This window comes from Ruditapes philippinarum, unplaced genomic scaffold (genome assembly GCF_026571515.1).
Source record: "Ruditapes philippinarum isolate M1 unplaced genomic scaffold, ASM2657151v2 ctg9_1_1_1_1, whole genome shotgun sequence".
Lineage (NCBI taxonomy): Eukaryota > Metazoa > Mollusca > Bivalvia > Venerida > Veneridae > Ruditapes > Ruditapes philippinarum.
In genome coordinates, this window is record NW_026865571.1 from 281665 (window position 1) to 295872 (window position 14208).

The following is a 14208-nucleotide window of genomic DNA, read 5'->3' on the forward strand; positions in this document are numbered from 1 at the left end:
ACTTATGGTACTATGATCATTAGAAACACAATAAGCAAGATTGTAATAAATGATTTTGTTTCATTTCTATAGCTCGCATAAAACCCACCGAAGGATAATGCCGACTGTGAGTAAAGGTCTATACAAATGGTTGATTGGAAGAGGAAGCACCCTTGAGGATTTTGCTGACAGGTTAAATCATTTCTGGACGTTTGGTCTCCTGCTTCTTCTAGCATGCATCATCAGCTGGAAACAGGGATACAACAAAGCTATAAACTGCTGGGCACCAGCTGAATTTGAAGAACCCATGATTAGATATACAGAAGAAACTTGCTGGAATAGTTATTTTATTGTTTATCCACGTGATGCTGAGAAAGCAGAAGAGTATATATCGGAGATGACCAACGTCTCATTCCAAAGATATTCGTTTCTGGACTTTAACCTCTTCCCACGTGTCACGACAAAGCCAATAGAAATGACCGACAGTTTAAAAGAGAAAATGTCAACAACTAGGACACTCTATCAGTGGCTACCAGTAATCCTTTGCTTTCAAGCGCTATTTTTCAAGCTGCCCAATCTTCTCATGTATATTTTTCATTGCTATTCAGGGTTAAGTTTTGACAAGATTTCTGGTTTAACAAGTGGCTACAAAAACTTGAACCTTCAAGATAGGGATATTCTTGGCAGAAAAATTGCACGTTACTTAATGAACTGGTGTGGCCAATGTGAAAACTGGTTACCATGGAGATTACTATCTCTTCTTTGGCTTTTGGTCAAGATACTTTATTGTGTCAATATTGTTACACAGATAAGTCTGGTCGATTCCCTCTTGAAAACAACAGATACCCCAATAGACAATTCTTCTTCATATGGTGACCTAATCTCTGGAAATCTACTTGAAAACAATGCTACTCTTTGGAAAGAATCACCAACCTTCCCACGTGAAGTTCTTTGTGACTTTAGAATCATACAATTTAATAACATTCACCGGTATACTGTTCAATGTAATCTTACAGCAAACTACTTCAATGAGTATGTCTATATGTTCATATGGGTGTGGCTTCTATTTGTTGCCGTGGTAACCTGCCTTAGCCTTGTTGTGTGGATGATACAAACTCTTATACCAATTTTTCGAAAGCGGTAAGTCATCATTTTTAATTTCATAAAAATTTCTCTAATATAAATTTGCTTAATGCCATAATTTTATCATTTATTTTCAAATTTTCTGAATTCCCCATAAACCAAACCATACCTATATCAGAATTAACATGATCTCTTATAGGCTCATTATGCTTTTTTTTTATTTCTTAAAAACTTTTAACTTTTGTGTCCTGTTCAAGTTTCCAAAAAGTTACTTATGGCCAACTTCAATGTACCTGCACCATCTTTTTCTTTTGGCAATAAGTACAGTTATGGTGATTTAGTATTTTGTATGGAAGTCAAAAAGACTACTTTGTATACATTTTGCTACTTTTATTAATTTTATGATAAGCATCTAACATAATCTAAAGCCATTATTTAAACATAATAAACTAATGTTTGCTCTATTTAAAAAAGAAACAAGAACGTGTTTGTTAAACACAAATGCCCCCGGCTCAGATTCTTGTCAGTAGCAATATTTCAAAAAATGTTTACCCATTCACTCAGTTATGGACAGAAAAATTGCCAAAAAATTGTAAACACAAGTTATATAGCTTGACAAAGTCATGGCATTTTGTAATTGTGAAAAATATAAGTTGCCAAGTCATTGCTCTGACTTGTGAAGTTGAAAAATATTCAACTTCATGCAAGTTATCTTCCTACCAAATATGAAATACATCTGTCTTTAAATAAAGGCTGTATGTGCAAAAGTGTAAAGATCTAATTTGGAAACTGGTGACCTTGACCAAACTGACCCCTAACTCTATCCAAAAGAAGAATACCATGTAAGTTATCTTCCTACCAAATATGAAATCCATCTGTCAATAAATAAAGGCTGTATGGGCAAAAGTGTAAAAATCTATTTTTAGCACTGGTGACCTTGACCTAACTGACCCCTTACTCCACCCAAAGGAAGAATACCATGTAAGTTATCTTCCTACCAAATATGAAATCCATCTGTCAATAAATAAAGGCTGTATGGGCAAAAGTGTAAAAATATATTTTTAGCACAAGTGACCTTGACCTAACTAACCCCTTACTCCATCCAAAGGAAGAATACCATGCAAGTTATCTTCCTACCAAATATGAAATACATTTGTCAATAAATAAAAGCTGAATGGGCAAAAGTGTAAAAATCTATTTTTAGCACAAGTGACCTTGACCCACTGATCCCTACCCCAATCAAAAGGATGAATACCATGCAAGTTATCTTCCTACCAAATATAAAATTTATCTGTCACTTAATAAAGGCTGTATGAGCAAATGTGTAAAAATCTATTTTTAGCACTGATGACCTTGACCCAACTGACCACTAACTCCATCAAAGTTTATGTTTCTATCAATTATAAATAACATCTGTCTATAGAATAAGGTCAATACACCTGTAAAAATGTAAAATCTATTTTTAACATTGGTGACCTTGACATTGGTAACATTGACCTTGACCTCCCTTGGCATGTTTGTATCAAATTAAGACATCAACTAAAAAATAAAGGCTGTATGAGCAAAAATGTTTATATTTATTTTTTAAACCAGTGACCTTGACCCTAGAGACTGCCTACTCCACAAAAAATTAGAGGACCATCAAAGGTATCCACCTACTAAATATGAAAGATATCATTAAAGAAATTAAGCAATTTGGAGAAATTCAAGATAAACCCCAACTTGCCGAAATAGGTTAACCAGACAAGGCCCTATTTTCAAAGTGTAAAAAGGGAAATAACTGGGAGATATGGATGACACAGTTATATAACTTGGCAATATCTTGTACTTTGTATTGATAAGTAAGTGTGCAAATTATAAAGCCATTAGTATAGATAGAACTTAAGATATTTCCAACTTGCCGTTTTAGGTTAACCATTATTCATTTTCTAAGTGCTGAAAAGGGCAATAACTTGGTAAATATGAAAGCCATAGTTATGTAACTTGCCCAGATCATGTACTTTGTATTGATTAGTAAGTGTGTAAACTTAGAAGCCATTGGTACAGGTAGAACTTAAGAAAAATCCAACTTGCCGTTCTAGGTTAACCTCGTACGGACAGACGGACGGACATACTCACAAAATGGTAATTATGTGACTTTTCCTTTGATCTTTTTGGCCATTTTTAGTCACACAAGGCTTAAAAAAAGACACACAAGTAAAAACGGAATGAATAGGATCAAAGAGAATTTACTGTTACCCATTGTTCTCCAAGTCACACAAGTACCTCTGGGTTCGTACGGATGGACAGACGGTTCAATAACTATATGACCGGGGGCATAAAAAATCTATTTGTTTCTGAGGCATATTAATGCAGCTTTAAAATTTTATTAAAAGTTAACAATATCTTTCACAGGTACATAGAGAAGGCAATCAAACTGGAAGACGACCCTGATATGAAGTCTGTATCATCATACAGCATGGATAAATTTTGTAACATCATTGGCGAGGATGGTGTCATGACCTTGAAACTTTTAGGAGCCAACACATCAGAGCTACTTGTAAGCAATGTCATCTACAACATGTGGAAATTGAGGGTCAATGACCTGAATAGACCAACTTCAGGACAAGTATTTTCTGTACCAGAAGTTATGGTACATCCCGAGGCAGTTGCTGTACAAGCGCAACCTGGCATGGCCCAAGTTCAATCAAGTGGTTCTCCTGCTACAAGTTCAAATGTTACAAAAGAAGGCAGACTAAAAACTTTGATGTTCACACAAGACCTATAATAGATGTGCAACATTTGTTTTAATAATAAAATAAAAAGTTTTTATGGCCTGCTAGTAGAGCCAAGTGCTGTACCATTTTAACTTAGTATGCCATAAGTGACACCTGCTGCTGCAAATTTAGATGTGGCATAGTCAAAAAGGCAGTCTAAAAGACTTTCATTGACATGATAAACTTGTAAAAATATAAACATGGATCACTTGTAAAAAAGACTTTCATTGACAAAGTTAAAAGTCATAAGAATATAAACATATATTGAAAGCTTTCATGCTTTTAGATTTTAGTTTTAAATAATATGAACTTATCCCGTAATGATACAAAAAGTATGAAAACACTCCTATTTGCTTTTAAGGTTTAAAAATCTTCTTAATGACCAAAAGCAACAACAGAACCAATGTCACAATAAAACATCTTTGTTTTCTTTACCTTTAAATAATCATTGTATTTCTTATAGTAATACTATTAAAAACTTATAGCATCAAGATACTGTAATCTTTACCAATTTATTACATTATACCATATATTCATGTACATGATATTCACCTACATATTTGTAAATTGAAAGCTGTCAATAAAGTATATAAAAGTATCAGGTTAAGTTTTTCAACAAATATTCATTCAAACGTTTTTTAACAGGAAAGCTTTGTTACAGAATAAATATCCTATGATGTAGATGCAGATTAATTATTGTATATTTTTCATTCCATACCAACTTTTTTTCCGGGCTAAGTCCGTCTGAGAACGGTTTGACTTCCTGTAAAATTTACAGGAAAGAACTGAGCATTTGAAGGATTTTCATTGGTCATTTTAAAATTGCAAACTGTAATCCTAGAATTTCATAAAAATTTTGTCATTCTAAAATTAGTATAATAATCTTAAGAATCTTTCTGAAATACATGTCAAAATTATCAAATCATCTAAAAGAGTATCGGAAACACATTCAGTGTTTGTTTGTTTTGGGTTTTTTACGTCACATCGACACAGTATAGGTCATATCGCGACATTCCAGCTTTTACTGGTGGAGGAAGACCTCAGGTGCCCTTCCATGCATTATTTCAGGCACAAACGGGTACCTGAGTAGAACCACCAACGTTCCTTAAGCTAGCTGGATAGCTTCCTCACATGAAAGAATCCAAAGTCCCTGTTGGGATTCGAACCCACAGCGTTGAGGGGTAAATGGTTTGAAGTCAACGACCTTAACCACTCGACCACGGACGCCCCCACACTCAGTGATTTTCTTACCTATATAAAAGACTCTGATAAAAGGCCTCGTTCCAATTGAAATTTTCTTTAAAGCTTTCCCAAAAATCTGAACTTAAACCTGCTTTTTTACTTCCCAAATTAGCAATTTTAATGATAATTTTCCCCCAAATCAAGTTGCTAAGGCCTCTTCCTAATTAAGTGAGAAAAATCACTAACACTTTCTAGTTAAATTTCTCGGATATTTGAGATCAGTGAATTTTCTCCCAATAAATATTTTACATTGCTTTAAAATTTTGTTCATTAATTCTCTAGTGAATATCTTATTCAACATAAGAATTATCCACTTATAAATGGCATTCTAAAATGACAAGACGACCATTAACATCCACGATCCCAGAAAAGCATGTGCATACCGAAAGACTGCAAATATGAAAGCAGTTTTACCTCGTCCGAGTATCTTTTAAAAGATACTTCTTGTTTCCATCTCAATGAGTTTGAAGAAAATACAAATAAGCAATTTGAAGAAGCAAATAAATGATAATGAATGAGGCAAGAAGTAATACAAGAAAATTTTAAGGAACAGAAGATTCAGCCAATGATTCTACACATATCCTTTAAAGTCTGAAAGAAGAGTTTAAAAAAAACAAACTTTGTAGGAACAAAGTCAGTTACCATTTTTTTGCATTTGACCTTAAAGCTTTGACTTAGTCACACGGTTCTTGTGCATTACACACAATCTCATTATTGTGCACATTTTAGCTAAGTTATTTAAAATTCTACAAACTTATGACAGAGTTTTGACTCGGACAAGAATAATCTAGATGGCAAGACAGACAGATACATACTCCAAACCACAATTGTGACAACTATGTTGAGCTCTCGATAAGCAGGCTCGACAAAAATTGACAATATTTCTAGCAATCTAATACAAATATGATTTGACATTATTAACCCTTTCACTGCCATAGGGACGGCTTAAGCCGTCCCTGTTATTTTCGGCGTATTTGCCATATGGACGGCTTCAGCTTTTTCTATAATAATAATAGTAATAATAATAAATTAATAATAATAATAATAAAAATAATAATAAATATAAAGAAAATTATACCATCAACAATAATTATTATTATAGTCTAACAGATTTGGAAACATATATAATTATTATAATACTAATAACAAATAATAATAATTATATTAATTAATAATATAGTAATTACTTTGAAAACTTTCTGGCAAATAGGTGATCAATAAAACAATAACCCTCTGGCAGCGAAAGGGTTAAATAATGTTGACTGAATAACTTTCTTTACTAAATTATCACAAGTATCTTCACTGGAATCCAAAACGAAATATTTTTTTCAAGATTTGTGTAACATTTGATAACCATTTGAAGTGCAATATTTCAGGTTATTCTCTTAATCCATTTTTCAAAAATAATCACTTTAATTGTGCAGAATGACCCAAAAATGAAGTGTTGACCCAGGTTAGAATTTCAAATTCTTTTTTTTCGGCTTTAAACTCACAAACTAAAAGATGCAATAATTAGGTTTCATTTTTATCATCTCTGCATGTTTTGGAAATAATCTATCATACCTCTTTTCGAAAGTTAAATAAAAACTCAGTTTAAAAGAAAATAAAACTCATTTTATTAGCTTTTTTATGTATTTTTAACAGGAAGTCAAAAAAGTTAGATAAATGAAAATGACATTAACAATCCTTGAATGATTTGCTTTAAACAGTTAACCCTTCCACTGCTGAATCCGGCACTTAATACTCATCTTGATATCCCCAAAAATGATAATGGACTGTTCCAAAATGCAAGCTGGACAAGTCCATTTAAGTAATTCAGGTTATGGTTTAAATATATACAGTTCATCATAATATATCAGTCCTCGAGTCGTAGTCGTAATCTTACATTTTGTTTTTATTTCCTTTATATTTTACCAGATCTTCTAGAATGTCTTTGTTTTTATGCAACATTTTCATGCAAAATGTACCTGTATTTATACTGCATGCTTTTATCTATGAAAAATCATTATTTTGACTAAATATTTTTGCCCTCAAATAGGAAAAAATAGACCACATTTTCACCATTGCAAATATTGCACCGAACAATAAAACATCATTATTTGTTTAATATAGATATATTATCTGATTTTGCTCTTATTTCAACAGTGTACAAGTAAATATAGCTGCAGGCTATTAAATAGCAATTAACTTTTCAATGTATGCAAAATGAATTAATTTAAATATCATAACCAAAGTGGCCATGAAAACTGTATATGAGCCAGTGCTCTACAAGTGATTTCATAATAAACCAAAAAAGTATTCTAAGCTTGAAAGTTATCATTAGATTTTAAAGATTTTAAACCTTTAATACTAAGACTATGTTCCTTACCTTTGGTTCTGGATGGCCTCCAGGTCTGTCCCACATTTCTGTATCCTCACCGCAATGCTTGGACCTGTACAACAGTACCATATGGTTGTCAACTGTTTGAACAAGAGCACCAACTCCGAGGGCATCTGACAAATATGCCTGTGAATCATCATGGTCACAAAGACCTTGACTTTGTAAAATCAGCAGTTCCTTAGATAGATTAGAACCTTGAAAATCTTTATAGCATGTTATTCCCATGTTCAAAGTCAAAGTTTCACAATTTTCTTCGACAGAATGCAGTCGAAATTTAGTTCCATTAAACAGGGAAGGCAACTCAGCAAGACGTCTTTTCCATGTTTCTTCTATTTCTTTTTCAAGATTAGGCAATGTCTTTCTATTAAAAGCAGGATCTAATTTCACTCTGACATTTGATGGACAAGTTTGGTCCTTAGATTTAGTAGTGTAAATAATTGAAGATGTAGATGCCTCCATTATTCTGAAAAAAAAATAAAGATAATTTATAGATATGCAATTACCAAAAATCAATCATTCCTTACAATTATTATATTTATCATCATTATGTCTGACACATTTATGCCAAATTATCAAAACCAAGTTGTCATTTTGTCCAATACATTTATGCATAGTTATTTTTAAATCCATCCAAGAATCACAGAATTGTTGACCGGACACAAATATCAGTGTACTTTTTTTAATTTCATGACTTTCGAACTACAAGTGTGACCTTGACCTTTGAGGCAGGGACCAAATTCTTGTGATCTGCAAGTCATCATCATGTCCAAGACATCTATGTATAATCATTCTTAAATCCAGCCATCAAAGACAGAAATTCATCAGAGTGTCACCTTGACGTTTCAGCTACAGACCTAGAACTTGCACATGACACAATGCCCTAATGTGCTATACAAACTTATTTTAAAATACATCCATAAATGACAAAGTTATAGACTGGACAGTTTGGACAGAAGGACAAATGAACTGAGTAGTGATCCCCACTCTTCTGTAGCAGACGACACACAAAAATCTGGAAAAAGATTATTCTCAAGGTGCTTGCTTAGCACTTTACCATAAAAAAATCATTAAGACAGATTAATGAAAAGCAAGAACATTTGAAAATAAACCTTCACTACGCTTTCTTCCTTTGTAGACTATATTTAACTATAACTCAGGTCCCTTCCAAAAAGAGAAAAGCCGGAAATATATCTCTATAAAGTTTTTACCTGCGTGGAAAATATTTTATAAATGTCAAGCAGCTAAATGTATGTTTACTCATGGTGAATTTGGTAGTTCTGTTGTTACAAAACATGTTTACCTAAAAAATCTGGAGTATCTTTTCAAGTTTGATATTTCAATTATCATAAATAAAGATATAAAAATATGGATAAAAATAATAATATTTTTATTTTATAAAAGTAACTGAAAGATATGTCTACTTTGCTACGTATTCATGCAAAGATAGTATATGAACATGTTGACATTATCTCACTCCATATAATAGACAAACACGCCTTCATCCTCACATGGCATATCAGATATCTACTAGCTCAGTCGATTAATAATTACCAGTAATTTTCATTCTTTCAAAGAACAGTTGTTTAATGGCACACATTGCCATCATATGTAGGTAGTGCAGACACAATCCCAGGATTTAAGTCAGCACTAGCTGCATCAGTGTTTCATTCTTTAGTTACATCACATCATAGATACTGCTTTTATCCTGTTTTTGACTAACATTCTTACCGTCTGCACAAGTTTTGTCTGTATATATGTATTTAAGTCTTCAGCGTGTTAGGTTTTTGAACTTTTTTTTATCACTGTATAAAGGTTTTTCCTGAGTGGATTGAGTACATGCCTATCACACTAATCTTTTTTTAACTCTGCATGCACAGCCATAACATATCATAAATGAACAAAGCCATTATTTAAGAGAAGAAGAAGAAGAAGAAAATATGTCTTATTTTAAAAAAAAAATTGCCAGGGCAAATTATGGCAAGTAATATGCTTGAATATCTTATTTATAGTACAAAGGTGCTGGATAGTAATGTAGTCCAATACATTAGATCTTACAGGCTTGTTGTAGTTAATGATTGTCAAGCTTCGCAAAGATTGAAGAAGTCAAAATATATCAAAGCAAAGTCATATTTATAGGACTAGATCTTGTTCTCAATATTTAATAGGAAGTGGCTAGCCGTACGGGCCCGTATGGCTAGCCAAAAGTTCTAGCTGTATGTGAGTCATGTACGATTAGCCAGGACACACTGTATTGGCTAGCCATACGGTACTTTTCAAAATTATATGGAAGTCGAAAATGCATATGCTATTTTGTGTCTTTAAATTTTAATCAAATCTCCGCATTTGTCCTAGTATGTTCACTTTAATAAAGATACTCGGCAATTTTGTAAAAAAAATGAATAAGAACAAACGTTGAATAATCTATCTTAATAAAATTGTCAAAGTTGCATGTTATAATGTCCTTCAATAGAATTTTAGAATGCGTTTCACAGAACATGCAAATTTTCCTTAATGATGGACAAACTTCTATACCGTCGGTAATTGACGCAATTATCAGAGCCCAACAACAATTATTTTCGGTGTTTTTTTTTTCAATTTAAAAATTAAACTTAATGAAACAAAAAAGGATTATTATCAAAATTTTGTAAACTATTTCAATTGACGTTATTTAACTGCAACCAAACGCTATTTTTTCTCGACCTCTTGAGATGACAAAGTACATTCTTTACTGCAGCCAACAAGGCAATTAATCTCTAAAAAGTAAACATTCTTGGTTAAAATCCTTGCTTGAAGTCATAAAATAACATAAGCACTTTCGCCTTCCATATAATTTTGAAAAGGGCCGTACGGCTAGCCAATAAAGTGTGTCCTGGCTTGTCGTACGTGACTCATGTACGGCTAGAACTTATGGCTAGATGTACGGGCCCGTACGGCTAGCTACTTCCTATTTGATAGGTAAGTTTACAGCAAGTTTATCATTATTGACAAGACAAATGAGCCAAATTCCAAATGATTGTTGTGTGATTGTTTTATTTCTATAAGATTTTATTATATCTTGTCTAAAATAATAAACTGAACAAACTTTGTTAAAAATAAATAAATCCCACTACTTGGTTCGAATAATATTGGGCTCGAACATGAATACTATCTGTCGCGAAATCTAATGACATTAAGATCAAAACATATTTTCAAATAAAGTATATAACTGACAACTCTTGTTTTTCAAACTATCAAATCAAGTCTTCCTTAATGTTATTTTGAGTTATCGTAAATCATAGAAACTGTAACAAGAACTAGCATACCATTGATTTGTTGACAAATCTGACAGCGGAACCGGAAGTCAATGTAATGCGCATGCCGAAACCCTTGACAACCGAGACAACTACACACTACGAGGACTTCAGTGAAACAACACATCAAAATATTTGAGAAATTCAGTGTTTGTAAAATGGAGTCCGACAGCCTTCACCTATGTATTGACTATGTTGGAAGTAGCGGAGTTGTTCTTAGCCCAGAGCAAAAAGCATGTTTACAAACATCTTTGGTAATTTTGAAAAGTGAAAGCAAATTGAAGAAAGTTTATTTCTGGGGGAAAATTATTGGAATCAAAGATGACTATTTTATAGCACAAGGAACTGGAAATGATGAAATGGCAGATAGAAGGACATACTACAGGTATTTATTGCTTTTTGTTATTGTGTAATTTTGTTGTCACTAGTCTACTTCGTTTTATATACATAACCATGTTTGTAACACTCTAAAAAGTCTTATATTTGTGTTTGTATTTCTTACAATCTGATTAAAATTTTAATAATGCTGCACTATTTAACATGTAAATTATATAAGATCTAAAGGGAAACTTATCCAGATACATAAGTGCATAGCCCATCAATAACAGAAATATTTCATAATAAACTTCTACTATGTAAATTGGTACACATTATATTATTACTAATATTATTAAATTCCTACTAAATTGTCCTACTTGGCAACCACCTCTGAAGTTTAAAGTCACAAGGTTTGTTGTCTTCTGTATGATTTAGGGTAAAATGCCAGACATACAAGATGTAGTTCTATATTAACGTATTTTATGCCGAATTGCTACATTTTCTTTTTAAAAATTTCTTTTATCAAAATGATGATTCAGATGTTAATATTTTAGATGCATTAAATTTTCATTTTCATGATTTTAGCAAAGACTGTGTAAACTGGGGTCTTCTTCCACCAGCAACTAAGCAGATGAGAGAGCAGAGCAAGCTTGCTAAAGGTAGATTCACTGGTGACCCATCATTTGAATTTGAACATGTAGAAACAAAGAAAGTAGGTGAAGGTGAAGATGCCACTGAAGAAGAAGAGACGGTAAAGCCTACATATTTATAACTTGTATACAAGTTAAAACATTTAATAATTTTGGTTTTCATTTTAAAATGATTTCATCATATAAATGAAAAGAAAATGTAACACATCAAGTACAGCCTGAAAAAAAACAACAGCTATTTATTCACAGGTAACTAGGTAAATTATTTGAATTTCAGTTAAGTTTACTACATTTGTTAACTACAATCAATTATCTTCAACATTTACAGATAACCATTAAAGAAGAAGACAGACTCTCCTCAGTTATAGCTGAGATTGACGAGGATGTTTGTATGGTACCAAGGGGTGCTTTTATCAAAACACCAACAGGCATTGTTAAACCAAACAGAAGCTTTGAAGGTAATTTTCTATTTTCTTCTGACATTCCATTTGATCTTACAGTCAAGAAATAAACATACTGTACATAATCAAATTTAACTATGTTTTTATGCAAAAGAATAATAAAGAAAGAACTTTAAAAAGCTGACAGTTTATAAAAAAAAATCTTAAGTATATTTGTTGCACTGTTAAAAGTTATCATAGTAAAATATATTCCAAGTACTTGTATGAAAACACTCGACCATTCGAGAATTTGTTTCTAATTCATATATTATTTATAAACATACATCAAATATCCATAATTGATTACAGGTTTGACTGTATCAGAGGCTGCCAAGTTATGCTCATACATGCACTTCAGAGACGCTAAAATTCTCATGGAGAAATCCCTTCTTCACAAAGCTAACCTCGACAAATCTATTGACTTTATGGACACATTAGAAGATGACATTCCTAAAGGTAAGATAAGCTCTTTTTCTGTATATAACTTTATTTATTTGGTAAAAGTTTAAGACCATCACTTTGGTAAATATTTATTTTTTTATCTTCTTAAACTGATTTACTGCCTGTTTACATTGTGCAGTATATTTTGATGGTTCCAGGAAATAGTTTCACATTTGCATTACATCAAAATTACTGTTTCAGGTTCCTGGAGTCTGCAGTTTGAGCGTGGAAGTGGTTTGGTTTGTCTGCGAAGTACCTTGTGGTTAGGATTTGTTTTTTACCATGTACCTGGAACCAAAAAGTTTGGCTCAGTTTACTGCGGTACCGGAGAGAAGAATTCAGATTTACCTTTCATGTTGTAACTTTGTGTACGCTATAACTAAACTAAAGAAAAAATCTGTGAACAATTAGAAAGTGTTGTTTTAAAAATGTAAATAAGTGATCAAACAATAGTAATGATGTAATACAAAATAAAGTTTTGTTGCACTCTTTTACTTCTCACAAAACTTCAAACAAGATCAGTGTGAGAACAATAATTATGAGATTAACAACATGGACAACAGTCAACACATCATCAAAGTTGGATAGGAATTTCTGTGATATATGACAATTCGTTACTGATATACAAAATGTAGTTCTAATTTATATTGTTTTGTATTATTCTACTTGAAAGCATTTTTTTCTGTTCTTCTCATTTGTCAGAATAGAATATACATGTTCATACTTTAAAATTAAATTTATCCTCAAAATATTAGTCTTGTATTATCAAAGATATTTCTATCAATATATGTATAATATTTATTATACTTAGGAAGGTTGGACCAGTAATTTCATTGCTATGTTAACGAAAGGTGTGTTGGAGGAATTTTCATTAATTAATTAACTGGTATGCATTCATGACCTAAATGAAACATTTATCAGTTAAATAACAGGGGCTAACTTTATATAAAAACAAGAGGGCCATGATGGCCCCGAGGTCGCTCACCTGTATAAAGGCACCCAGAGCGGGGCCAGTTTAAACCCCAGGGCTTCTATTTGAACAAACTTGGAAGACACCCAATAGAAGATGTTTCACGATGTTAAGTTTTTACTACACACATATAATGAAAAACAACAATCTACCCCCCCCCCTTAGCAGGGCCAATTTTAACCCAAGGGCTTTAATTTGAACAAACTTGGTAGACACCCATAAGAAGATGTTTCATGCTAAATATCTAAGCTCTAGCTCATTGGGTTTTTTTAAAAGAAGATTTTTTAAGTTTTTACTATACACATATATTTTAAAACCAATGACACCCCTGGGGCGGGGCCAATTTTGACCCCAGGGCTTTTATTTGAACAAACTTTGTAGACAATTACTAGAAGATGTTTCATGCTTAATATCTAAACTCTAGCTATTTGGGTTTTTTCAAAGAAGATTTTTAAGTTTTTGCTATACAAATATAAGGAAAATCAATAACAGCCGGGGCGGGGCAAATTTTGAATCCAGGGCTTTTATTTGAACAAACTTTGTGGACACTCACTAGAAGATGTTTCATGCTTAATATCTAAACTCCAGCTATTTGGGTTTTTTCAAAGAAGATTTTTTAAGTTTTTGCTATATACATATAAGGAAAATCAATGACCCCC

General features: G+C 32.4%; 3 protein-coding genes across 3 annotated transcripts in view; 2 read left to right on the forward strand and 1 right to left on the reverse strand.

Annotated features, from left to right (window-relative positions):
- The window catches only part of LOC132729592 (innexin unc-9-like), a 33009-nt gene extending 28593 nt beyond the window's left edge, over positions 1 to 4416 (forward strand). Inside the window, exons 2-3 of the mRNA XM_060715374.1 lie at positions 73 to 1119; positions 3457 to 4416. Coding sequence (XP_060571357.1) covers positions 73 to 1119; positions 3457 to 3829 — 1420 coding nt within the window. The 3' untranslated portion in view covers positions 3830 to 4416. The remainder of the gene's footprint in view (positions 1 to 72; positions 1120 to 3456) is intronic.
- The window catches only part of LOC132729596 (uridine diphosphate glucose pyrophosphatase NUDT22-like), a 29900-nt gene extending 19110 nt beyond the window's left edge, over positions 1 to 10790 (reverse strand). Inside the window, exons 1-2 of the mRNA XM_060715379.1 lie at positions 10743 to 10790; positions 7429 to 7903 (exon numbers count right to left, since the gene is read on the reverse strand). Coding sequence (XP_060571362.1) covers positions 7429 to 7899 — 471 coding nt within the window. The 5' untranslated portion in view covers positions 7900 to 7903; positions 10743 to 10790. The remainder of the gene's footprint in view (positions 1 to 7428; positions 7904 to 10742) is intronic.
- A 9-nt stretch (positions 10791 to 10799) lies between these two features.
- On the forward strand, positions 10800 to 13333 carry LOC132729597 (radial spoke head protein 9 homolog). Its single transcript, XM_060715380.1, has 5 exons — positions 10800 to 11115; positions 11634 to 11799; positions 12027 to 12156; positions 12448 to 12594; positions 12781 to 13333. The coding sequence occupies exons 1-5, from the start codon at positions 10889 to 10891 to the stop codon at positions 12939 to 12941; spliced, it is 831 nt and encodes a 276-aa protein (XP_060571363.1). The 5' UTR covers positions 10800 to 10888; the 3' UTR covers positions 12942 to 13333.
- The last annotated feature ends 875 nt before the right edge of the window (positions 13334 to 14208 follow it).

Coding starts and splice junctions, on each gene's coding strand:
- LOC132729597 (XM_060715380.1), top strand. CDS start 10,889: ATGGAGTCCGACAGCCTTCACCTATGTATTGACTATGTTGGAAGTAGC. Junction 12,157..12,447: donor ACCAAACAGAAGCTTTGAAG/GTAATTTTCTAT, acceptor AATTGATTACAG/GTTTGACTGTATCAGAGGCT. Junction 12,595..12,780: donor AGAAGATGACATTCCTAAAG/GTAAGATAAGCT, acceptor TTACTGTTTCAG/GTTCCTGGAGTCTGCAGTTT.